Source organism: Scyliorhinus torazame, chromosome 15 (genome assembly GCF_047496885.1).
Source record: "Scyliorhinus torazame isolate Kashiwa2021f chromosome 15, sScyTor2.1, whole genome shotgun sequence".
NCBI lineage: Eukaryota > Metazoa > Chordata > Chondrichthyes > Carcharhiniformes > Scyliorhinidae > Scyliorhinus > Scyliorhinus torazame.
This window is the reverse complement of record NC_092721.1, coordinates 185,289,287-185,316,643: the sequence shown is the minus strand read 5'-3', so window position 1 is coordinate 185,316,643 and position 27,357 is coordinate 185,289,287. Positions and strand designations below refer to the sequence as shown.

At 48.0% G+C, this 27,357-nt stretch overlaps 2 protein-coding genes across 4 annotated transcripts in view; one reads left to right on the top strand and one right to left on the bottom strand.

Annotated features, from left to right (window-relative positions):
• Positions 1-11,386, bottom strand: part of rp2 (RP2 activator of ARL3 GTPase) — an 81,898-nt gene extending 70,512 nt beyond the window's left edge. The window contains exon 1 of the mRNA XM_072477262.1: positions 11,194-11,386. Within this exon, the coding sequence (XP_072333363.1) occupies positions 11,194-11,211 (18 nt within the window). The 5' untranslated portion in view covers positions 11,212-11,386. The remainder of the gene's footprint in view (positions 1-11,193) is intronic.
• The window catches only part of slc9a7 (solute carrier family 9 member 7), a 205,973-nt gene continuing 189,340 nt past the window's right edge, over positions 10,725-27,357 (top strand). For all 3 annotated transcript variants that reach the window (XM_072477258.1, XM_072477259.1, XM_072477257.1), the window contains exon 1: positions 10,725-11,112. In XM_072477258.1, the coding sequence (XP_072333359.1) occupies positions 10,812-11,112 (301 nt within the window). In that variant the 5' untranslated portion in view covers positions 10,725-10,811. The remainder of the gene's footprint in view (positions 11,113-27,357) is intronic.

Here is a 27,357-nt window from a genome sequence, read left to right as displayed (position 1 = left end):
TCCCTGTAACCCAGTAACCCTACCTAACATTTTATGAACACTAAGGGCTGTTTAGCATGGCCAATCCACCTAACCTGCACATCTTTGAACTGTGGGAGGAAACCGGAGCACCTGGAGGAAACCCATGCAGCCACGGGGAGAATGTGCAAACTCCACACGGACAGTGCCCCAGAGCCAGGATCGAACCTGGGACCTCGGCGCCGTGAGGCAGCAATGCTAACCACTGCGCCACCGTGCTGCCCACCCTCTGAGATAGTTGCACTCCATTGATTCTGGCCTCTTGAGCATTTTAATTGCTCCATCATTAGTGGCTGTCCCTTCAGTTGCCTGGGCCCTAAGCTCTGGGCTTCCCTCCAGTCACCTCGCCATCTCCCTAAGTCACATTCTTCCTTTTTAATATCTTAAGATATTTCTTAAAAGCTACCTCTTTGACCAAAACCTTTGTTGTCTGACTCTACTTCTCCTTACGTCACTTGGTGTCATATTTTGTATGATAATACTCTTGTAAAATGCCTTGGAACACTTTATTACATGAAAGGTGCTATCCAAACTACATTGTTGTTGATGTCTGCGATACCCAGAATGGTCCCAGAACAGAACTGTAAAGAACATTGCTATCTACTTTCAACCACGCTGAGGAACTGCCTTTAATTCCTATTCACAATTACTCCTCTTCGAACAAGATTTCCGTTTAATTTTCTACCTTCCCTTCTCCACCTCTATTAATTACACGTCTCATCATCTTTTCCAATAGTCGCCAGTTTGGGTACCTTGTCAATGTTTTCTGAAAATGCATGTAACCCCACAGCCAATAAAATGACTCCATTTACCATATCTGTCAACTCATGAAAGAACTCTTATCAAGTTTGGCCAACACAATCTCCCTTCCTGAAATCCATATTAGCTACTTCTAGTTAGATTATCTTAATCCAGAAATTGAGTTGTTTCAACTTTAATATGAGGTGTGGGGCTGTTACTGGTAATCGTCATCAGAGTCAGTGACTTGACCTTTGAGACAAACATGAAATGATCAATGACAGTTGGCATGGATTTGCAAGGGGTGGATCATGTTCTACTAATTTAGCTAAATATTTTCAGGTATTCACAAGGAGGCTGTTTGGGGATCGGGGGTGGGGGAGGGGGGAAATGAATATTGCCAACACAGACGTCCACACAATATATTATTAGCAGAACTTTCAGTCTCGTGTTTGAATCCCTTAATGGCCTCAATCTTCCTTGTATCTGTAACCCCCTCCCAAAACTGCAACTCTGGCCTTTTGAGCATCATCCACTTAGCCATGCATTGGCAACTGTGCCTTCACTACCTAGGCCCTCAGCACGAGAATTTCAGCCACCCCCCTCAAACGTTTCTGTCTCACCACCTTTAAAAAAAAAATTTTTTAGACTATCCAACTAATTTTTTCAATTAAGGGGCAATTTAGTGTGGCCAATCCACCTACCCTGCACATCTTTGGGTTGTGGGTGTGAAACCCACACAAACACGGGGAGAATATGCAAACTCCACACGGACAGTGACCCAGAGCCGAGATTGAACCTGGGACCTCGGCGCCGTGAGACAGTACGGCTAACCACTACGCCACCGTACTGCCCTCCTGTCTCACCACATTTAACGCCCTCGTTAAAATCGATCACTTTGACTAAGTTTCATGACCCTTCACAATGCTCCTTCTACTGCTTTGCCTTTCATCTGTGACTAACTTTAGAGATGAATTTCTAAGATTACCAACTTTGGTCTATGTTGAAGGCACTATTCTAAATGGAGATTGTAGGTGTGGTGATGGATTTTTGGCGTTTAACTTGAAGTCTAGAAACGCCAACTTGTTTACAAACAAGAGATGAAAGGAGTTGAAATGAAACTTCATCTGAAATAATCTCTCCACAGGTGCTGCCTGACCTACTGAGTATTTTCTGCTTTTATTTCAGTGTAGTGTGCAATTGATGCATAAGAGCTGCGCAGAAGTTGTAAAGCAAGGTTTGTTTATTCCACTGCCATCAAAGCAGCATTGGCCCCCTTTACACATTCTCCCCGTGTCAAGGTGGGTTCTCACCCCTACAACCCAAAGAGGTGCAGGATAGGTGGATTGGCCACGCTAAATTGCCCCTTAATTGGATAAATTAAAATATATATTTTTTAAAAAGCAGTATTGGCCCTCAAGGGAAAACCTAACTTCAAGAAACAAACTATTTGCAGAGAACATTCTCTGCTGATGCTCCAGATCTCTGCGTTTATTCAACAGGATTCAGCTCCTCAATGCAGTCACTCCCCAGGCTTGTTCAGCTGCCCAGCTCCTGGCTGCTGTCCTGTTCTCTGACACTCTGTCTTAGGAGGCTTCTCAGACTTGGGGGTACTGCCAGTCAGTTTGGCTGGGTTTCCAATTCCCTTGTCAGCCACACCAAGAGGCATCAAATCGCCCCTAGGTTCCCACCACACTGCCACCCAAAGGCTCTCAATTAGTTCTTCCTGCTTTCTCCCTCACTTCATGGCACCTGTCTCCGCCCCGCAGCTTTCAAAGACACCGCCGCCGACAGGGATATACCCACAGGGGCTGACCAGTACCCCTGCTCTGTGCTTCCATCCCAACATCACCATCTGCTGCCAGAGGCTCCACAGTATTTTGCTTTAGCCTGGCACACAACCAATGTGCAAATTTGCCTTCAGAGGCAGAACTTAAGTGACAAAAACAGCTGTACTTTATAATGTGTAGAGAAGGGACTGTTTCAAGAGTTCGTAATCCAAGCATTGTGATTGCAAGAGAAGAAGGAATGCCGGGAATTCATATAGCACCTTGCACATCTACGTCCCAAAGTGCTTTGTGGCCAAAGAAGTACTGTTGCAGTGTCGTCAGTGTTGTCATGTCAGAAATGTGGCAGCCGGCAAGGCACATGGCACAGTGGTTAGCATTGCTGCCTACGGCACTGAGGACCCGGGTTTGAATCCCGGCCCTGGGTCACTGTCCGTGTGGAGTTTGCACATTCTCCCCGTGTCCACCGGGCGGTGGGCACGGGAGCAATAGGTCAGAAGGTGAGAGCATTGAGGGAGAACTAGGGAATAGGGCCAGTAAGGCTCTGAGGCAGAGCAGACAGGGAGAAGTTGCTGAACACAATGGGTCTGGTGGCCTGAAGTGCATATGTTTTAATGCAAGTATTAATACGGGTAAGGCAGATGAACTTAGAGCTTGGATTAGTACTTGGAACTATGATGTTGCTGCCATTACAGAGACCTGGTTGAGGGAAGGGCAGGATTGGCAGCTAAACGTTCCAGGATTTAGATGTTTCAGGCGGGATAGAGGGGGATGTAAAAGGGGTGGCGGAGTTGCGCTACTGGTTAGGGAGAATATCACAGCTGTACTACGGGAGGACACCTCAGAGGGCAGTGAGGCTATATGGGTAGAGATCAGGAATAAGAAGGGTGCAGTCACAATGTTGGGGGTTTACTACAGGCCTTCCAACAGCCAGCGGGAGATAGAGGACCAGATAGGTAGACAGATTTTGGAAAAGAGTAAAAACAACAGGGTTGTTGTGATGGGAGACTTCAACTTCCCCAATATTGACTGGGACTCACTTAGTGCCAGGGGCTTAGACGGGGCAGAGTTTGTAAGGAGCATGCAGGAGGGCTTCTTAAAACAATATGTAGACAGTCCAACTAGGAAAGGGGCTGTACTGGACCTGGTATTGGGGAATGAGCCCGGCCCGGTGGTAGAAGTTTCAGTAGGGGAGCATTTCGGGAACAGTGATCACAATTCAGTAAGTTTTAAAGTGCTGGTGGACCTCGGGTGGATGTGCTAAATTGGGGGAAGTCTAATTATAACAATATTAGGAAGGAACTGAAGAACCTAGATTGGGGGCGGATGTTTGAAGGTAAATCAATATCTGACATGTGGGAGGCTTTCAAGTGTCAGCTGAAAGGAATTCAGAACCGGCATGTTCCTGTGAGGAAGAAGGATAAATACGGCAATTTTCGGGAACCTTGGATAACAAGAGATATTGTAGGCCTCGTCAAAAAGAAAAAGGAGGCATTTGTCAGGGCTAAAAGGCTAGAAGGCTGGGAACAGATGAAGCCTGTGTGGAATATAAGCAAAGTAGGAAGGAACTTAAGCAAGGAGTCAGGAGGGCTAGAAGGGGTCACGAAAAGTCATTGGCAAATAGGGTTAAGGAAAATCCCTAGGCTTTTTACACGTACATAAAAAGCAAAAGGGTAGCCAGGGAAAGGGTTGGCCCACTGAAGGATAGGCAAGGGAATCTATGTGTGGAGCCAGAGAAAATGGGCGAGGTACTAAATGAATACTTTGCATCAGTATTCACCAAAGAGAAGGAATTGGTGGATATTGAGTCTGGAGAAGGGTGTGTCGTTAGCCTGGGTCACATTGAGATCCAAAAAGACGAGGTGTTGGGCGTCTTGAAAAATATTAAGGTAGATAAGTCCCCAGGGCCTGATGGGATCTACCCCAGAATACTGAAGAAGGTTAGAAAGGTGAGCTGGCAAGGTGGATACAGAACTGGCTCGGTCACAGAAGGCAGAGAGTAGCAATGGAAGGATGCTTTTCTAATTGGAGGGCTGTGACTAGTGGTGTTCCGCAGGGATCAGTGCTGGGACCTTTGCTGTTTGTAGTATATATAAATGATTTGGAGGAAAATGTAACTGGTCTGATTAGTAAGTTTGCAGACGACACAAAGGTTGGTGGAATTGCGGATAGCGATGAGGACTGTCAGAGGATACAGCAGGATTTAGATTGTTTGGAGACTTGGGCGGAGAGATGGCAGATGGAGTTTAATCCGGACAAATGTGAGGTAATGCATTTTGGAAGGTCTAATGCAGGTAGGGAATATACAGTGAATGGTAGAACCCTCAAGAGTATTGAAAGTCAGAGACATCTAGGTGTACAGTCCACAGGTCACTGAAAGGGGCAACACAGGTGGAGAAGGTAGTCAAGAAGGCATACGGCATGCTTGCCTTCATTGGCCGGGGCATTGAGTATAAGAATTGGCAAGTCATGTTGCAGCTGTGTAGCGCACAATGACTTACGAGAGACGAATAGAGATGAAGTCGATGAGGCTTTATTAAGCGTGACTTGTTCCCCGCAGTTCAGCAGCAGACTGGAGCTGCGGGGAGAACTCCTGGTTCTTATACTCCGCCTTCAGGGCGGAGCTAGAGATCAACAGCCAACCAGGACCCGGGATCTGTCAGCCAATGGCATCACGGCTTCACAGTCCCACATGACCCCTAATGCATACTACCACATTCACCCCTTGTTAAAAATGAACCCGGCGGGGTGGTGCTTCGCATGGTGGTAGGGGTTTACAAGGCTGGTCCTGGGAGGAAAAAAACTTTTTGCATGTCATTACAGTGCCCTACACTGGGCTATGTACAGGGTTTGTGAACTATTTACAATATTCGTAAGAGGAACAGAACCTTCTCGTTATAGTCCCACAACACTCTTGTGTTACACCGATGCCACGAGTCGAGCGGGCGGTCTGGTCTTCCTTGTCGATCGCCTCAGCCCTGGTGGTGGTGCAGGTGCTTGTTCCAGCGTTGTCGTCTCCGGGAGCTTTACGGTGTCTGCTTCTGCTTCACTCCTGGACGGACATGGGAGGAGGACCGATCCTCCCGGGAAGGGGGCGGTCGCGGGGTGCGCCGGTGGCAGGGAGGGGGTGATCAGTGTCGCCGGTGGGCTCCAGGTCTCGCAGGGAGACCGTGTCCTGTCGGCCGTCGGGGTACGCCACGTAGGCGTACTGCGGGTTCGCGTGGAGGAGGTGAACCCTCTCGACCAACGGGTCCGACTTGTGCACCCGCACATGTTTCCGGAGCAAGCTGGGTCCTGGGGCCGCCAGCCAGGTCGGCAGCGACGTTCCGGAGGAGGACTTCCTGGGGAAGACAAGGAGGCGCTCATGGGGCGTTTGATTAGTGGTGGTACACAGCAGTGACCGGATGGAGTGGAGAGCGTCCGGGAGGACCTCCTGCCACCGTGAAACTGGGAGATCCCTGGACCGTAGGGCCAGTAGGACGGTCTTCCAGACCGTGCCGTTCTCCCTCTCTACTTGCCCGTTCCCCCGGGGGTTGTAGCTGGTCGTCCTGCTCGAGGCTATACCCTTGCTGAGCAGGAACTGGCGCAGCTCGTTACTCATGAAGGAGGACCCCCCATGGGCAGCACGGTAGCACAAGTGATTAGCACTGTGGCTTCACAGCGCCAGGGTCCCAGGTTCGATTCCCCGCTGGGTCACTGTCTGTGCGGAGTTTGCACGTTCTCCCCGTGTCCGCGTGGGTTTCCTCCGGGTGCTCCGGTTTCCTCCCACAGTCCAAAGACGTGCAGGTTAGGTGGATTGGCCATGCTAAAATTAAAAAAAAAAAAAAAAAAAAAAAAAAAAAAAAAAAAAAAATGAAGGAGGACCCCCTGTCGCTATGGATATATGCGGGGCAACCGAACAGTGTGAATATGGTGCTAAGGGCTTTAATAACTGTGGCCGCTGTCATGTCGGGGCAGGGGATGGCGAAAGGGAAACGAGAGTACTCGTCCACCACGTTCAGGAAGTATGTGTTGCGGTCGGTGGAGGGGAGGGGCCCTTTGAAATCCAGACTGAGGCGTTCAAAGGGACGGGAAGCCTTGATCAGGTGCGCTCTATCCGGCCTGAAAAAGTGCGGTTTGCACTCTGCGCAGATGTGGCAGTTCCCGGTGACTGAACGGACCTCCTCCACGGAGTAGGGGAGGTTGCGGGACTTTATAAAATGGTAGAACCGAGTGACCCCCGGGTGGCAGAGGTCCTCATGGAGGGTTTGGAGACGGTCTATTTGTGCGTCGGCACATGTGCCGCGGGATAGGGCATCGGACGGCTCGTTCAGCTTTCCGGGACGGTACAAGATCTCGTAGTTGAAGGTGGAGAGCTCGATCCTCCACCTTAAGATCTTGTCATTTTTAATTTTGCCCCGCTGTGCATTATCGAACATGAAAGCTACCGACCGTTGGTCAGTGAGGAGAGTGAATCTCCTGCCAGCCAGGTAATGCCTCCAATGTCGCACAGCTTCCACTATGGCTTGGGCTTCCTTTTCCACTGAGGAGTGGCGGATTTCTGAGGCGTGGAGGGTTCGGGAGAAAAAGGCCACGGGTCTGCCCGCTTGGTTAAGGGTGGCCGCTAGAGCTACATCGGAGGCGTCGCTCTCGACCTGGAAGGGGAGGGACTCGTCAATGGCGCGCATCGTGGCCTTTGCGATATCCGCTTTGATGCGGCTGAAGGCCTGGCGAGCCTCTGTCGACAGGGGGAAGGTAGTGGTCTGTATTAGGGGGCGGGCCTTGTCTGCGTACTGGGGGACCCACTGGGCGTAATATGAAAAGAACACCAGGCAGCGTTTCAGGGCTTTGGAGCAGTGGGGGAGGGGAAATTCCATGAGGGGGCGCATGCGTTCGGGGTCGGGGCCTATTATCCCATTGCGCACTACATATCCCAAGATGGCTAGCCGGTTTGTGCTAAACACGCACTTGTCCTCGTTGTATGTGAGGTTCAAGGCTTTAGCGGTCTGGAGGAATTTTTGGAGGTTGGCGTCGTGGTCCTGCTGATCGTGGCCGCAGATGGTTACATTGTCGAGATACGGGAACGTGGCCTGCAACCCGTGTTGATCAACCATTCGGTCCATCTCCCGTTGGAAGACCGAGACCCCGTTTGTGACGCCAAATGGGACCCTTAGGAAGTGGTATAGTCGCCCGTCTGCCTCGAAGGCTGTGTACTTGCGGTCACTTGGGCGGATGGGGAGCTGGTGGTAGGCGGACTTGAGGTCCACGGTGGAGAAGACCTTATATTGGGCAATCCGATTGACCATGTCGGATATGCGGAGGAGAGGGTACGCATCTAGCTGTGTGTACCTGTTGATGGTCTGGCTATAGTCTATGACCATCCTTTGCTTCTCCCCTGTCTTTCCTGCACCTGTGCTCTCCAGGGACTATTGCTGGCCTGGATTATGCCTTCCTTCAGCAACCGCTGGACTTCGGACCGAATAAATGTCCGGTCCTGGGCGCTGTACCGTCTGCTCCTAGTGGCGACGGGTTTGCAATCCGGGGTGAGGTTTGCAAACAAGGATGGGGGTTCAACTTTGAGGGTTGCGAGGCCGCAGATAGTGAGTGGGGGTATTGGGCCGCCGAATTGGAATGTTAGGCTCTGCAGGTTGCACTGGAAGTCTAATCCCAGTAATGTGGGCGCGCAGAGTTGGGGAAGGACGTAGAGCCTGTAGTTTTTAAACTCCCTCCCTTGCACCGTTAGGGTCACTATGCAGAACCCTTTGATCTGTACGGAGTGGGATCCTGCAGCTAGGGAAATCTTTTGCATACTTGGGCGGATGGTCAAGAAACAGCGTCTTACCGTGTCGGGGTGGATGAAACTTTCGGTGCTCCCGGAGTCGATCAGGCATGGTGTCTCATGTCCGTTGATCAGCACCGTTGTTGTCGTCGTCTGGAGCGTCCGGGGCCGTGCTTGGTCCAGCGTCACCAAGGCCAGATGTGGTCGCAGTGTCTCAGCGTCTTCTTCGAACCCCGTGGAGCCGTCGATGCTGGGGTCCTTTGTTGTCGTCCAAGCTGGCGGCGGGGGTGGACAAAATGGCCGCCCCATGCATCGCACATGGCTGGGGGTCCCAAGATGGCGGCGGGGGTGCACAAAATGGCCATCCCCATGCATCGCACATGGCTGGGGGTCCCAAGATGGCGGCGCCCATCCTCCCCTCGTGGTGGCCGGGACCCAAAATGGCGGCGCCTGCGGGTCGCACATGGGGCGCTGGGGGGGGTTGGGGAGCGTTTGGGATGCGCTGGACTCTTTCTTCTCCGGGGACAGCGGCGACCCCCCGGGACCGGCACACAGCCGCGAAATGGCCCTTTTTGCCGCAGCTCTTGCAAATCGCTGCGCGGGCCGGGCAGCGCTGCCGGGGGTGTTTCGCCTGCCCGCAGAAATAGCAGCGGGCCCCCCCGGGATGACCTGGCGTCTGAACCGCGCAAGCCTGTGAAGGGGGGGTGGGGGGTTTGTCACGACGGGGGTCCACGGAGCCCAAGGGGCTGCCGCGCGGTCGGGGCCGTACGCGCGGGCGTTTTGCGTGGCCACATCTAGGGAAGCTGCAAGGGCCCGTGCCTCTGAGAGTCCTAGCGACTCTTTTTCTAACAGTCTTTGGCGGATTTGGGGAGAGTTCATACCTGCCACAAACGCATCGCAAATTAACATGTTCTTGTGTTCAGCCGTGTTTACCGGCGGGCAGCTGCAGGCCTGTCCCAAAAGTAGCAGCGCAGCGTAGAATTCGTCTAGCGATTCTCCGGGACTTTGCCGTCTCGTTGCGAGTTGGTAGCGTGCGTAGACCTTGTTCACTGGGCGAATGTAGACGCTCTTTAGTGCTGCGAACGCCGTCTGGAAATCCTCTGCGTCTTCTATGAGAGGGTAAATTTCCGGGCTTACCCTCGAATGCAGGACCTGCAGTTTCTGGTCTTCTGTGATCCGGCCGGGGGCCGTTCGGAGGTAGCCTTCGAAACAAGCTTGCCAGTGTTTAAAAACTGCTGCTGAGTTCACTGCGTGGGGGCTGATCCGCAGGCATTCCGGGGCGATCCTGAGCTCCATAGTCCTTTAAGCACGCTTAATAAATTGTAGTGCACAATGACTTACGAGAGACGAATAGAGATGACGTCGATGAGGCTTTATTAAGCGTGACTTGTTCCCCGCAGTTCAGCAACAGACTGGAGCTGCGGGGAGAACTCCTGGTTCTTATACTCCGTCTTCAGGGCGGAGCTAGAGATCAACAGCCAACCAGGACCCGGGATCTGTCAGCCAATGGCATCATGGCTTCACAGTCCCACATGACCCCTAATGCATACTACCACAAGCTGTATGGAACCTTAGTTAGGCCACACTTGGCGTATAGTGTTCAATTCTGGTTGGCACACTACCAGAAGGATGTGGAGGCTTTAGAGAGGGTGCAGAAGAGATTTACCAGAATGTTGCCTGGTTAGGGACGACCTGATAGAGGGGCATAGACAGAGTGGATAGTCAGAGGCTTTTCCCCAGGGTAGAGGGGTCAATTACTAGGGGGCATAGGTTTAAGGTGCGAGGAGCAAGGTTTAGAGTAGATGTACGAGGCAAGTTTTTTTACACAGATGAGTGGGTGCTTGGAACTCGCTGCCGGAGGAGGTGGTTGAAGCAGGGACGATAGTGACATTTAAGGGGCATCTTGACAAATACATGAATAGGATGGGAATAGAGGGATACGGACCCAGGAAGTGTAGAAGATTGTAATTTAGTCGCGCAGCATGGTCGGCACAGGTTGAGAGCCGATGGGCCTGTTCCTGTGTTGTACTTTTCTTTGGTCTTTGTCTGCGTGGGTTTCACCTCCGCAACCCAACGATGTGCAGGATAGGTGGATTGGCCACGCTAAATTGCCCCTTAATTGGGAAGAAGAATTGGGTACTCTAAAATTTTTTAAAAAAGTAATTGTGGCAGCCAAACTGTGCACAGCAAGCTCCAACAGACAACAATGTGACAATGACCAAATATATTGTTTTGTTTGCAATGCTGATTGAGGGATAAATATTGGCCAGGACGCAAGGGCAAACTCCCCTTGTTCTTCTTTGAAATAAGTGTTGCAAAAATAAAATGCTGAACACAATTAAGATTTTGCAACAGGAAGAGCGTTGCCACTTTAAGTGCGAGGCGGGGTCTGTGCGAAGTCTCCTCCTTTCCTTTGCCCGCCCCTTCTCTCCGATCCTACGCAGTATTGACAAGCACTCAAATCACAGAGGTTAGACACATACACACAAAACAGACAAGCTCCTGTGGCAATGGAGGCCGTCAGCAGCAGCAGTAGCAGCCGCCGCCGGGACTGGGGGGCTCCGGTCGGCGGCCTGAAGAAGCCTCTGTTCGTCCTTTTCTGGCTGCTGTGGCCGTGGGCTCGGCAGTGCCGGGCTGACAGCGCCATGGAGGAGATCGCCACGGAGAAAGAGGCGGAAGAAAGCCACCGGCAAGACAGCGCTAATCTGCTGCTCTTCATCCTGCTCCTTACGCTCACCATCCTGACCATCTGGCTCTTCAAACACCGGCGCTTTCGTTTCATCCACGAGACCGGGCTGGCCATGATTTATGGTAAGAACACATCTTAATTTAGCCTTGGGAAGAGGGGGAAAAAAATAATGAAACGCATGAATTAAAATTAAGACTTTGTACCTGGAGGACGGCTTCCATTGTGGCGGCACACGTGCTGTAACAATTTAGAACCTTGCGAAAACAATGTATCTGTTTTGCGATTCCAGCCGTGTCGGTTTCCACTCCGCCTGGAATGTCATGTTGCCATTTTGATTGTATTTCTTTTTGTGAATTGCTACTGAAACTAACGAGAGTCTCCGAGCCCCGGCAGGCTGGGAGCCTCGCCCCCTCGGCACCCCTGCCACCGCCATTGGCCCGTCTCCTCTCAGGCCGCAGCCCTGATTGGCCAGTCGGCCCACGTCAATCATCTCCGCGTGCCCGGCTGGCTGGTTCCACGTTCCAAGCTCGTTTGCCCTCGTTGCAGCATCATAGTTGCCCAGGGCTACTGAAACCTATACCCCCTCTTGTTTATCAGTAGATGGTTTCAAAGATTAATAGCATGGCAACTATATATATATCGGCAGCACGGTGGCATAGTGGTTATCACAGTTGCTTCACCGCTCCAGGGTCCTGGGTTCGATTCCTGGCTTAGGTCACTGTGCGGAGTCTGCACGTTCTCCCCGTGTCTATGTGGGTTTCCTCTGGGTGCTCTGGTTTCCTCCCACATCCAAAGATATGCAGGTTGGGTGGATTGGCCATGATAAATTGCCCTTATCTGTCCAAAACGGTTCGGTGGGGTTACTGGGTTATGGCCATAGGGTGGACGTGTGGACTTAAGTGGGGTGCTCTTTCCAAGGGCCGTGCAGACTTGATGGGCCGAGTGGCCTCCTTCTGCACCGGAAATTCTATGAACACTCGTATTAAGGCTATGAACACTCATTAGGGCTAAGAAGTTGGCAAGCTACACCATATTGAGGATAGAGGAGGTTAAATTTATCCGTCTGCTCGTGTATTTATTTAAAAAAATATTTGTTCATGGGATATGGGCAATGCTGTCTGAGTCAGCATGTGTTCCCCATCCGTGAGGGTATTTTAAGAGTCAACCATATTGCTTGGGTCTGGAGTCACATATAGGCCAGAGTAGGTAAGGGGGACAGGTTTCCTTCCCTAAAGGACATTAGTGAACCAGATGGGGTTTGATGAGAATCGACAATGGCATCATGGCCATCCCAGATAATGTTAGCAGACTGCCATGGGCACGAATATCATTTTCCTGAGGAGCAAAGCTGAACCAGTAGGTATGCTGTGGGACTATTTAACTGCAGGCAAGCAGGCCTGAGATAATACGTGGATAAATGTTGGCAATGCAGGACGTTTGATGACGAACACCAGGATTAATGGCATTGTGAACTCAGGGTTGAATTTTCTTAATTTCTCTCAGCATCTTGCTACCCCCATGGGTTGTTGCTGAAATACTGTGGGGTGGTGTGTGGTGGGGGTGGGGGTGGGGGGGGGACGCGACGGCGAAGAATAACCGCAGAATCAGCAACATCTGAATGGGGAAACAGATGAGTTAACATTTCAAACCCAACTGGCCTGTGCCCATTGGAGTTTAGAAGAATGTGATCTTATTGAAACCTGTAAGATTCAGAGAGGACTTGATATGCTGGCTGCTGAAAGAATGTTCCCACAAGAACACAACTAGGAGCCATATCTTAAGAATAATGGGTCTTTAATATGGAGTTGAGGACAATTTTATTTTCTGAGGATCATTAGTCGTCTGAAGTCATGGAGACTGGATCGTTGAATTTATTCAAGGCAAGATTGGATTATTTTGATAGACAAGGGAGTAAACGTTTATGTGGGATTGGGGAAGTAGAATTGAGACCACCATCACATGAGCCATGATTTTATTGAACAGGCTCAAAGGGCTGAATGGCCTACTCCTGCAGTCGCATGTTCCTCGACTCTTCAAGAGAAAGGATCAGTTTGGCGGAGTTGGAAGCTATGGGGTTAGATGGTTCTAAGCTGGAGATCCACAACAGGACCTGACCCCTTGCCTGTTAGTCCAGTGAGTAAAAGGGAGGCGTGCATTGTCAGAGGGGCTGATTTAAAAATACATAATCATAATTTGCAGGATGTGGGTGTTGCTGGCTTGGCCAGCATTTACTGTTGATCCCTCGTTGCCCTTGAGAAGGTGGTGGTGAGCTGCCTTCTTGAACCCCTGCAGTCCCTGAGGTGTAGGTACACCCATGGTGGTGTTTGGGAGGGAATTCTAGGATTTGGCCCAGTGACTGTGAAGGAATGGAAATATATATTTCCAAAACAGGATGGTGAATGACTTGGAGGGGAACCTCCAGGTAGTGGGGTTCTCAGGAGTCTGTTGCTCTTGTCTTTCTAGATGGCAGTGGTCGTGGGTTTGGACGGAGCTGCCGAAGGAACTTTGAATTCCTGCAGTGCATCTTGTAGATGGTGCACACGGCTGCTACTGTGTGTCAGTGGTTGAGGGATTGAATGTTTGTGGAAGGGATGCTAATCAAGCGGCTGCTTTGTCCTGGATGGTGTGGAGTATCTTGAGTGTTTTTGGAGCTTCACTCATCCAGGCCAATGGAAAGTATTCCATTACACTCCTGGCTTGTTGCTGGACAGGCTTTGGGAATCAGGAGGTGAGTTACTTGCCACATGATTCCTAAACTTTGACCATATTTATTTATTATTTTAAAAAAAATTAAGAGTAAGTTTAAAAAAAAAAAAAGTTGGAGTACTCAATTATTTTTTTCCAATTAAGGGACAACTTAGCATGGCCAATCCACCTAACCTGCACACCTTTGGGTTGTGGGGGTGAAACCCACGCAGACACGGGGACAATGTGCAAACTCCACACGGACGTTGACCCAGGGCTGGGATTCGAACCCGGGTCCTCGGTGCCGTGAGGCAGCAGTGCTAACCACTGAACCATGTGGCGCCAGACTTTGACCATATTTATGTGGCTAATTCAGTTTAGTTTCTGGTCAATGGTAACCCGTAGAATGTTGAAGATAGTGCTTTGGTCGACAAATTAAATCAAGGTCCTGCCTACTTGTTCAGTATTTTAAAAATATAATGTGCAAATAATAATATTGAGAGACCACTTTATGTACAACACAGTTCCAGAGTTTCATTCTTTGGTTATGTTCACACTTCAGTGGGAAGTGGTAACATAATGGTATTGTCACTGGACTAGTTAACCAGAGACCCAGGGTAATACCCTGGGGCCTGGGTTCAAATCCCACCACAGCAGATGGTGAAATTTGAATTTGGTAAAAATCTGGAATTAAAAGTCCAATGATGACCATGAAACCATTGTCGATTGTCATAAAAACTCATCTGGTTCACTAATCACCTTTTAGGGGAGGAAATCTGCCATCCTTACCTGGTCTGGCCCACACATGACTCCAGACCCACAGCAATGCGGTTGGCTCTTAACTGCAATAAATGCAAGCCCCGTCTGCAACACCCACATCCCATGAATGAATTTTTAAAAAAACGTGGGCTATTGCAGTATTGGCGGATTCCTCCCATACCGCCCGGGGTGGGTTTGGAGGCAGGTGGGAATGGCGAATCTAGCAAGTCAGGAACCCGCTGGCATAAAATCACGTGGCAATTCTTCCAATGGCAGGTTAATGGCATGAACGCCATTTGCATCTTGTGAACGCTCATTAAATCAGCTGCCTGACAGCAATCTGTCAGGCCATTCAATCACGCCTGCATGAAATTACATCTGCGTGTACACAAGCAGGGGGGTCAAAGAGATCGCACATCGTTTATGGGAAGGGATTACATTGTTTATGGGAAGGGATTACACAAAGGCTTTAGAGCACGAGTGGAACATGGACACCTTGCAGGGGATGTGCTCAAGGGCAGTATGGTTGAAGTGAGGCAGCCTCTTGAGGCTGCTCGCCATTTCCCTCTGGGTGCCAGACATCCTGCGTGGTCTGGTGAAGACAGGTGGGCTGGAGAGGGTGATTTGAGTGTGCTGGACTGGTGTCTACATATGACGTCGGAGCACTCAAACCCGTCAGCTAACAGCAGGAAGACTAATCAGCCGCCGGCCCGCCTGGTGTCTCGGAGAACTAAGCTGGCGGGAAAGGCAGAATCTAGCGCGGGATCCCACCATTCTGGCTGGCGGGAAAGGCACTGCTGAAGCTGTCTGCCATTGCACTTCATCTGAAAAAGATAGAATCCCCCCCCCATTATGTAAAAAAAATACACCAATGTTATTAGGCTATCAGTTTGGATGGAATGATCGCCTTTCTCTACACAACAGCTAGGATTTCACCCCCACCCCGCACCATTTTTTGGTGGTGGAGGCAGCTCGCCTTTGGCTGCCCACTGGCAGGAGAAGTCAACGGCCATTTGCATCTCTCACTTGCCGCGCAGCTGGGGAACCCACCGCCAAGGCCTTTGGCGAGTCCAGAAGACCTTGCCGATGGGAAGAGCCGGCCAAGTAGTATGGGGCTTGTTCACACTTCCTGAAAAAAAGCTGGCGTCATTGGCCAGCGTTCATAGTTCAGAAAAGTTAGACTGTCTAATCTCCGAGGATGTGCTATTCCAGTGTACAACTGCATAACAGGTGCATGTGATGTTCCTCTACAGCAAACAGACCAAGCAATTACTCAGTGTCATGCTGTTCACCTGCATAAATACATGTTTATTGTTATGTTACATTTTCCTCTAGACTTGGAAAGCTTTACTGATGGAAGGGTTCATTGAATTGAGGAGAGTGTTTGTACCTTTTTTCAATGGGATTCTCACCTATCCTGCGCTTCCCCCCCGCCCCCCCCCTCCCTCCCTCTCCCCGCATGTTTTTAATATTTCCTGAACTGGGAGTAAATTATCTGCTTCCACACATCTACTGACTGGTTGCAGTGTTTGATGTGATGTCTCATCTATCTGTATTCGGGGAAGATGATCTCCCTGCCAACAAGCAGTCATTGTTGGCTTTACAGTTAGAACGAGGAGAGCTACTCCATATACCTCCCATGGCATTTCTCATGGACAGTTGGGGGATGATGCACTGTTTGATTTTTAATAACAACATCTAAGAGTGTTTACAGCAAAATGTTGCAGGAGTGAAAATGATACTCCAAGTGTAAGCTATACGCAAGACTTTAAAAACTGATTTGTAGGGAACTACCTTTTGTAAAACAGGAAGTAGATGTGGACCCCTTTGTCTAAATATAAATGTGGTGCCTGGAGGTAATACTGTGGAGGCTTCTTATGTCATTAAACAACGCTTTATTAGTGACTAGTAAGATGTTCACAGTAACTTCATTGCAGTGTTTAATATAAACCTACTTGTGACACTAATAAAGATTATTATGATATACAGGCATAGGGTTTCTTAGCAGGCCTTCACTCTGACTCCCGGGCCCTGCCCCCAGGGCCCCGCCTGCTCTATTTCCCATTTGGTTGGTGTACACATGTTCCCAAGTGATAGGCCCCGAACTGGTCATGTGCACCGTGAAGGCTCGCCCCTTAAAGGGGCTGCGCTACCAACCTAACAAATATATTTGTTAAGGGCGGGATTTACCATCAACCTGCTGCATGTTTTTCGGTGGCCCCGTCGTTGTCAACGGGATTTCCCGGTGACTGCCATCCCTCGTGCCGGCTTGGGATCGGAATATCCCATTGGCGTGAACAGCCAGTAGATTGCGCCCTCTGACTAATTTAACCGGGTTTGTTCATGGGTCAGGTTGAAGCTGGTTTGAAAGGTGAGTTAACAAGTTGAAGACATGTGGAATCATTACGTTCTTGGAAGGAGGGACGCTGAAACACTGCATTTAACCCTGTTTTCTAGTTCTGGTTTGGGGGGCTGTTGCTGGGGGTGGGGATGAGGGTGGGGGGGGCGGGGAGAACGGGGGACGGACGGACGATTACCGCACAAGTGCAGGAGACCGGAACTAGAAATTAAGCTAATTGTAAGAATCCTTGTTCTCAAATGGCTTAACCATTTTGTATGTTTAACATTCGGTTTGGAGCTGTCTTGAGTTTTTACTTTTCCTTTAACTGACCTGTCTGGCTTGCTGCAGCTGCTCATCTGACTTCCACTTATTTCCTGTGGAAAGACTGACCTACCTGACCACGGTAACCTTTCTCACGTACAAATAAAATTCCCTCTGATTGGACATTGAGGGCTGCGACACACGTAGCTTTGTGATATACTGCCTGTCCTCAGTTTGGTGTTGTATTTTTTTTAAAGTTAATTTACAGGATGTAGGCATCGCTGGTTGGGCCAGCATTTATTGCCCATCCCTGTTCACGGTAAGTCCAGAGGATAGTCTGTGCCTCCCTCTTTCCCAAGTGCTCCTTGTGTCTCCTCCTTGGCTCGGTGTCTGTCTCCCTTATAATAAAAGGGAGTCGCTTTAGAACCGAGATGAGGAGAAATTTCTTCAGCCAGAGGGTGGTGGGTCTGTGGAATTCATTGCCACAGAGGGCGGTGGAGGCCGGGACGTTGAGTGTCTTTAAGACAGAAGTTGATAAATTCTTGATTTCTCGAGGAATTAAGGGCAATGGAGAGAGAGCGGGTAAATGGAGTTGAAATCAGCCATGATTGAATGGTGGAGTGGACTCGATGGGCCGAATGGCCTTACTTCCGCTCCTATGTCTTATGGTCTTAATAATAATCTTTATTAGTGTCACAAGTGGGCTTACATTAACACTGCAATGAAGTTACTGTGAAAATTCCCTCTTTGCCACACTCCGGCGCCTGTTCGGGAACACTGAGGGAGAATTCAGAGCGCCCGATTCACCTAACACGCACGTCTTTCGGGACTTGTAGTAGTAGTAATAATCGCTTATTGTCACAAGTAAACTTCAATGAAGTTACTGTGAAATGCCCCTAGTCACCACATTCCGGCGGCTGTTCAGGGAGGCCGGTACGGGAATTGAACTCGCGCTGCTGGCATTGTTCTGCATTACAAACCAGCTGTTCAGCCCCTTGTGGGAGGAAACTGGAGCACCCGGCGGAAACACACGCTGACACGGGGAGAACGTAACGACTCCGCACAGACGGCGACCCAAGCCAGGAATCGAACCTGGGACCCTGGAGCTGTGAAACAACAGCACTAATCACTGCTGTTTAGTTTTAGTTTAATTGCAGTTCAGCGAAGTACTTTGGGACTACATAAATGCAAATTGTTTAAAAAAAAAAAATTTAAGAGTACCCAATTCATTTTTTCCAATTAAGGGACAATTTAGCATGGCCAATCCACCGACCCTGCACATCTTTGGGTTGTGGGGTCGAAACCCACGCAAACACGGGGAGAATGTGCAAACTCCACACGGACAATGACCCAGAGCCGGGATCGAACCTGGGACGTCGGTGCCGTGAGGCAGCAGGGCTAACCCACTGTGCCACCGTGCTGCCCTGCAAATTGTTTTGTATTACGCCATTTAATGTGCTTATCAGGGTCACGGATTTGTAGTGACCGAAGAAATCAAATTGTGTTTTTATTGAGGGGACTTCGGGAGGGGTGCGGGGAGTAATGTTGGGGGCATTAAAATTGAAACGCTTCATTCTTACGCGAGTCATGTTAATCAGTGGCCTTGATTATTCTTATTCATAAATAGCCATTGTTTTATTCAATATCTTTCTTTCTGTTCTAGCTCATTTTTATCCTATGATAATTAACAACACTAGATGGAAGGGTTTAATAGGTTTTTAACGTAGGCCATTCAGCCCTCCACCATTTTTGATTTTTTTTTTAATATGTAGAAACCTATTGATCTTGGTCTTGAATATACTCAACAACTCCATAGCCCTTTGGGGCCGAGAATTCCAGAGATTCACCACCCTCTGGAGTGAAGAAATTCCTCCTCCTCTCAGTCCTAAATTGGTCGTCTCTTTTATTCCTGACACATGTCACTTGCTTCCTCCCTTCCCCCAACCAAGGTAACACAGAATCATATAATTCCTACAGTACAAGGAGGGCATTCAGCCCATTAAGTGCACCGACCCTCCGAAAGAGCACTCTACCTAGGCCCACATCCCCACCACAACCCAGTAACCCCACCTAATCTTTTGAACACTAAGGAGCAATTTTAGCGTGGCCAATCCACCTAACTTGCATATCTTTGGACTGAGGGAGGAACTAGCAGCACCCGGAGGAAACCCACGCAGACACAGGGAGAAAGTGCAAACTCCACACAGTGACCCAAGGTTGGAATTGAACCCGGGTCCCTGGCACTGTGAGGCAGCAGTGCTAACCACTGCACTGCCCATCCTCTGTCTTCTTTCTTCGGCTAGAATTGTGGGTTTGGTTCACTAGATTCCTGTAGGCTGCAAGCAATGAAAGGGAAGAGGGCTTATATCTGTACGCATTGAGAATTGTGGGATCAGCCGACTTGTTTCTGTCAACATTCCCGATCTTTGTGAAGAGTCTTTCTGTCAATCATAAAACTTTTTAAAAAAGTTTTTACACAGAGGGTAGTGGGTGCCTGGAACTCGCTGCCGGAGGAGGTGGTGGAAGCAGGGACGATAGTGACATTTAAGGGGCATCTTGATAAATACCTGAATAGGATGGGAATAGAGGGATACGGACCCAGGAAGTGTAGAAGATTGTAGTTTAGTCGGGCAGCATGGTCGGCACGGGCTTGGAGGGCCGAAGGGCCTGTTCCTGTGCTGTACTTTTCTTTGTTCTTCCACAAATTGCTTCAGATTTTTAAAAATATCCCCCAAACTATGTGTCCCAGACAATATATTTATAATCCGAGCCTGAACAGCAAATGTTATTGATTAATAACAAGTTGCATTTACAAAGTGCCTTCAGTAACATGTCCCAAGACACATCACAGCAGTATAAATCAGACAATGTTCAACATCAAACCACATAAATGTATCAGATACTTGGCCAAAGTGGGAGGTTTTAGGGAGGGGCTTAAAGGAGGAGAAAGAGGAAGAGAGGCTTCATGAGGAAATTCCAGAGGGTTGTGCCGAGGCAATAGAAATTGTGGAGGGAGGGGTGGGGGCAGAATTGGAAGAGTGCACGGAGAGTTGTATTGTTGGATGGAGTCCCAGAAATACGAACGTACGAATTAGGAACAGGTGTAGGCCACTCGGCCCATCGAGCCTGCTCCGTAATTTATGGCTGATCTGAGTTGTAACCTCAGCTCCACATTCCATACCTATCCCCCAATAACCTTTCACCTCCTTGATCAAGAATCTATGCAGCTCTACCTTAAAAACATCCCAAAGCTCTGCTTCCACAGGCTTTTGAGGAAGAGAGTTCCAGAGATTCTCAAGCCACTGAGGAAAAAAAAACATTTCTGTCTTAAATGAATGACCCCTTATTTTTAAGCAGTGACCCCCGGTTCTTGATTCGCCCACATAGAAGCATCCTTTCCACATCCGTCCTGTCAAGACCCCTGAAGAGCTGAAAGGTTTTGATAAGTCACCTCTTACTCTTCTAAACTTTAGTGGATACAAAACCTAAACTTTGCAACCTTTCCTCATGAGACAACCCACCCATTCCTGGTATTAGTCAGGTAAAGCTGCTCTGAACTGTTTCTAATGCATTTACATCTTTTCTTGCATGGGGAGACCAATGCTGTACACAATTGAGACAGAGGAGGCCATTGAGGGGTTTGAATACAAGGATGGGATTTTGTAAATTCTAATGTCTATAAGAAGATAATTGTAAGCCGCTTCTGGCATTTTCTAATCGACAACAAATAATTAGTATTTCACTCATCCACAGTGGCTGTATAAACAAATCTAAGGTGAATACTTCTTAAAATTGTGAATCTAAACAATAAGACAGCCTCTCTATCTCTGCTTGTGCTTCTGCGTGACATGCTTTTTGGAAAAAGTCAACAATTGTTATACTTTCTTAAAATTGGAAACCTACATTTATTGTAAGTCAAATCAATTTCAAAAACACAGATGGGAATACTGTCAACCAATATCAGTTATCCTTTCCCCGAGAAATACATGTTTGCAATTTTATACATGAGCAAAAACTGCCACTGTTGTGCAACCAATCTAATTTAAGCCACTGTTTAGCCAAGTTAGTCACATTGGCCTATAATTGTAGTCAATTAAATTAAGTATCTGATATTGCAGATTATGGACAGCCGATCTGATAACTTGTTTTGTGCCACCATCTGAATTTCTAGTGCACTGTTTGTTGAAAAGATATCTACATTTAAATTTGAATAAACTTGTGAATGTAATCACTTTTTTCCTTTCCTCAAATAATTTTGGATATGCCACTAAACAGTAAGAGACTGATGTTCAAATTGGGCACCTCGAATACGGTGAACAGTTTTGGTCCCCTTATCTAAGGAGCGATGTACTGGCATTGGAGACAGTCCAGAGAAGATTCACTAGGTTGATCCTGGCATGGAGGATTGCCTTATGAGGGAGGTTGGCCCTGTCCTCACTGGAGTTTGGAAGAATGAGAAGTGGCCTTATTGAGATGTACAGGATTCTTGGGTGGGGCTTGACTTTGTAGATGCTGAGAGGTTGTTTCCTCTTGTGGGAGAGGGCATACTGTCAGATGAGGAGGAATTTTGTCTCGAGGGTAGTGAATCTGTGGAATTCCTTACCGCAGAGAGCTGTAGAGCATGGGTCATTAAATATGTTCAAGGCTGAGAGAGAAATTTTTCATCAGTAAGGACATCAACGGTTATGGGAATAAGGCAGGAGAGTGGATTGAGGAATGTTGGATCAGCCGTGATCCTATTGAATGGCACAGCAAGCTTGAGGGGCAGAACGGCCTACTCCTGTTCCTATTTCTTATGGTCTTGTATCAGGTCAGTCATGATCTCTTTGAATGGCCAAGCTGACTCAATGGGCTGAATGGCTTACTACTTGTTGAATTCTATTAATGTATCCTGGAAAATGTTTAAGCACAACATATTCTGATCACGTGAGTTTCTCTCACCCAGTTGAGTCGTAGCGACAAGCGAAAAGCTAATGGGAGAAGCAAAGTCTTTTGAATTAAAACTCTGTTCGAGGTTTAGCGGAGACACAAGAGGCAACTTGATAATTTGGGTCTGGCATGTAATTTTTAAATGTCTTGTTGAAAATCGTATTTTTCATTTTTTGGGATATGAGAAATTTCAGTTACTGAAAAGAAGCCTTTGCACTGACTGTCCTTTAGTGATGAGCCAGAGGAGACAATGTGACCAATCAGGGGGACCCTTCGGGATTGGCCATTTTCTCGAATGCTCTGAAGTTGTTTGACCGGAGGCTTTCGCGTAGCCTTCCCCCTTCCATCCTGATTTGCTGCTTTTGAGACGAGACGTTGGGATGGTAGAAGTGCATTGTGACACAGCGCACACTGCGAACAGATCAAAAGCTTTCAAAATATCAGAGATTGCAATTATTTGTTGCTTGGATTACACCGTTGGTGCCCCATTGAAAAGACCTTGCTTCCAAAGCTTGACCTGAATTCACTCTTGGGGCCCAATAAATGCCATTTCAGTTGAGAAGCTTCATTTTGAAGGAAGGTAGCATTGTCCTTGCTTGACTTTCACACAATATAACTCCACACTGATTGAACTGAAAAGTTGCCAGCACAGTTGGAGCGGAATTACTTATTTTTTATTCAATGGAAATGTGAAACACTGATGTTTTAATCTGTGTTACTGTTGTGAATGGATCTCGTGTTGCCTGATGTGGTTGGTTGAAAGAGAATAGAATCATAGAGTTTACAGTGCAGAAGGAGGCCATTCGGCCCATCGAGTCTGCACCAGCCCTTGGAAAGATCACCCTACCCAAGCCCACACCTCCACTCTATCCCCATAACCCCACCCAACTTTTTTGGACATTAAGGGCAATTTAGCATTGCCATTCTACCTAACCTGCACATCTTTGGGCTGTGGGAGGAAACCGGAGAACCCAGAGGAAACCCACGCAGACACTGGGAGAACGTGCAGACTCCACACAGACAGTGACCCAAGCTGGGATTGAACCTGGAGCTGTGAAGCTACACTGCTACCCACAATAGGAGGCAGTATTACTCTCAAAACACTGGTCAGAGTTTTGACATGTCATTGTGTAGGATTATGTTTGCTTCCTGTATTTATCTTGTTGAAATCCTGAACCAGGTTTTGTTTGTATAAAAAAAAAAACTTCCCCCCCCCCCCCCCAAGTTTTTATTTTTGGAGTAGTGAGGTCCAAAGAGCTGGACGAGGGTTTCAGCACGAGATGAGGTGAAAACCTTCCGTCGCTAGTGAACGGAGCCAATGATGCTCTGGATATATGGAGAAGTAAATAAACAGGGTCCAAGGAAGAAACATGGGCAAAAACGTGGAAAGGTATCTGTGTCCTTGAAATACCTGGGGTGATGGCTGTGCCTGAGGCTGCATGTGTGACTCTAAAGGTAGACCTCAAAGTGGGGTCTCCATAGACTTTTTTTTTGGGAGGGGAGTCTGTGAAATAATATGAAAGGGCTAAATGAAGCAAGGCTGACTCTGCAAATGGGAAACTGTCCGGGGGGGGGGGGGGGGGTGTGAAGTTACTGTGAAAATCCCCTCGTCACATTCTGGCACCTGTTCGGGTACACTTGAGGGAGCATTTAGAATGTCCAATTCACCTAGCAGTGCGTCTTTCAGGAATTGTGCGAGGAAACCGGAGCACCCGGAGAAAACCCACGCAGGGAAATCGTGCAGACTCCGCCCAGACAGTGACCCAAGCCGGGAATCGAACCTGGGACCCTGGCGCTGTGTGTAGCAACTATGCGAAGGATGGACAGGCTCTGCAGTGAGAAGCAGGCACAGCCATCTCACTGATATCTTTAAGTAATTACCATTATTAAAACATGTTATTTACAGCACGTCCATACTAAGAGTCTTGTATTAAAAGGTAAAGTCGCCAGAGTCCCAGATGACCATCGGCCACTTTCCCCTTTTGAAGGAGAGAGCTGACTGGTGATGATTTAACCTGAGGATCACCACCCTCCAGGCGAGGGGCAACATTGAGAAGGCGGGGCCTTCATGAATAACCTCAGCCGATACAGGAATTGAACCCGGCTGCTGGCATCACAAACCAGCTGTCCAGCTGGGTTGTTTTTAATAGCAATCCAAGTGGTGTTATTGTACTCTATTAAAATCCACAAGAACGTGAGGCGGTATGGTGACACAGTGGTTAGCACTGCTGTGTCCCAGCACCAGGGACTCTGGTTCAATTCCTACCTTGGGTGACTGCATGAAGTTTGCACCTCCCCGTCTCTGCGGGGGTTTCCTCGCTCCAGTTTCCTCCCACAGTCAAAAGATGTGCCGGTTAAGTAGATTGGCCACACTAAAAACTGTCCCTTAGTTTCCAAATTAGGTGGGGTTACAGGGGATAGGGCAGAAAGTGGGCCTAGGTGGGGCACTCTTTCGGAGGGTCGGTGCAAAATTTACGGGCTGAATGGCCTCCTTCAGCACCGTAGGTATTCTATGATTTGCCAGAAGGAGGATGAAAAGAGTGGGCTGCAGCCCTCTGCTTTTTAAAAAAGATCTGCTTGCGGATTAATCCTCTTCCCCAGGCAGTTTGAAGGACAGTGTAGGAGCTGCAAGTAGGGTGCGGGAAGCCAGTAGCCCTATTTTAAAAAATAAATCAACCCCTGCAATATTTTTAATATCAAGAAACATAGAAAATAGGAGCAGGAGGAAGCCATTCGGCCTTTTGAGTCTACTCCACCATTCACTATGATCTTTATTCGGAGAGTTGTTGGGATTTGGAATGTGCTGCCTGGGAGGTGAATTCCATAGGAGGTTTCAAAAGAGAGCTGGATATACATTTGAAAGTGATTAGAGGGTTATGGAGATAGGGCTGGAGAATGGGACTCGTTGGGTAGCTCTTTTGGGAGCCAGTGTGGTCACGATGGCCTCCTGCGCTGTAAATAAAGAAAAATAACAAGCAAAGAACAATATTCCAGGTGTGGCCTCACCAAGGGCCTGTTTAATTTCAGCTCGACATCCCTGCTCCTGTACTCTAATCCTCTCGCTATGAAGGCCAACATACCATTTGCCGCCTTTACCGTGTGCTGTACCTTCATGCTTACCTTCATGCTTACCTTCCGCGACTGGTGTACGAGGACACGAGGTCTCGTTGCACATTCCCCTCTTCTAATTTATGGCCATTCAGATAATAGTCTGCCTTCTCATTTTTGCTACCAAGTGGATAACCTCACATTATTCGAATTATACTGCATCTTCCGTTCATTTACCCACTCACTCAACTTGTCCAAATCACACTGAAGGATCCCTGCATCCTCCCACCTGACTTGGTGTCATCGGCAAATGACCTTTTATTCCCTCATCTAAATCATTAATATATATTGTGAATAGCCGGGATCCCAGCACCTATCCCTGTGGTACCGCACTAGTGACTTTCTGCCAATTTGAAAAATACCTGTTAATTCCTGGTATGTGTGTGCATATTAAAATATAAAAAAGGAACACTTTTAAAAAATATTTTCAATTTATCCATTCCTGACTGAAGCCTAGCCTGTCACCACATTTACACTTGTACCTCTCAACACTGAGGTACAATGTATTTTCTACTTTTGGCAGGTTATTTTACACTGCCCAGCAATAAAATACATTTTCCAATTTACGTCATGTAGGCAAACTACTTGTCAGCTAACCATTGCCTCTTGGTTTACTTTACTACTACTTTTCTGCTATTCTTGACCTTGGTGCTGTCCTGTTCTCTGGGCTTCTTGTTTCTCCTTTATGTAAGATACCTGTGATAGCTCCCAGCTCTAGTTCTCCACTAACCAAGAACCATGCTTGATGGGCCTGGAGTGGCCTGGTAATCCAATGCAATCTTCACATGACGGTTCCCAATTGTTGCGATGGGTTACTACAGGAATGGAAGATTTTTGAAGGGCAAATCTGTGGTTGCAAAACTTAACCCCTTAGCTACCTGAAAACAACGTCAAACCAGACCCAGGAGTCGCGTGTGTGCCAGTTTCATCAGCGGAATCTGGCTGAGCTGGTAGTAAGGGTTGGGGAATTTTTAATGCAAACTGTGGCAAGTGGAATTCAAATTTCTGCCATTGTAAATGCTTGTATCACAACAAAGTGGGATGTGATGCCTGATATTTCTCCCGTGGTTCTCCAACTTGGATCTGCCGACACATGAGGGTTCTCTGAGACTTTCTGGGGATCCGCGTTGCAGAGCCAGTGTTCCAGGTGGGTGATGTGGATGATTTTTAAAACAGAAAGTGAATAGTGCCCAAAGACGTGTTCTGTCCTCCCTTGGACTGGCGCTGTCTTGTGCTCCTGTTCTCTACGTGCTCTTGACGAGGGTAGACTGACTGTGCAGTGCAAAGTGAACCCAGCCATCTCATTGATATCTAGAATTGTTAAACGGTGGCACAGGCAGCAATTTTATATTATACCTGTTATTTAGATGGGGGGTGGGGGGGCAAGTTATATTAATCCTTTCAAAAAGGGCGCCTTGTTATTCATCTTGTCACTTTGGCCACTTTTGATCCAGGAAGCCATTGTGGTCACACTGCGCTGTCCATCTGCATTGTTCATATTTTCCAAGTGCAAAAGAATCAACAGCTTCAAGATCAGCGGTTTCCTGACTGGCACTGGGTACGTCAGCAAAGATAAAATCCTTTCTGTGACCATTACAAATATTGGACTGAATGTAATTTGCTCGGTTTGATCCAAACCGATGCCTCAAACACAAATAAACACAAAGTAATAAACCTGAGAGGGGCGCAAAAAACTTGAGGGGACCAATGGAAAGGGGAACTGTTGAGAGTGGTTATTTTCCTGACAAGTTCTTGTCTGCTGATGAGGGCACAGTGATGTGATGGATGTTATATTTGAGGACTGCAGTGTTGGTGGTTTGTTAACAACCTCTATTGTTAGGTTACACAGGTGAAGGACATTGTTTAATTAGCTACTCTGAGCACACCTAAATAGGGGACAGGTGGGACACTAGGTGGCTGGAGAGCTGTGGGACTGAATGATGCCAATAAACTGTCAGCAAAGAAAGGTTCTGTGTCTTGGTTTTGACGGTACCAAATCGGCATGTATTCTAATAACATGCAGTCGGTCAGACAAATTTATAACACTGGCAGATTCCAAGGATTTAGAATACCGAGCAAAACAGAACAGTTCCACTTTTATCTACAATACGATTAGTGTAGCACAATAAATACGAGTGCGTGTATAATTAGAGGAAAAGGGTATTTCCTTTCATGTCGGCTGTATTTTGGGAGCTGGTGCATTTCTTTGTAAGTATAATCTGTGTTGTAAAATAAGTAAATGTAACAAATGTGCCACCCCGAAAACCCTCCATCTGTTCTCCCT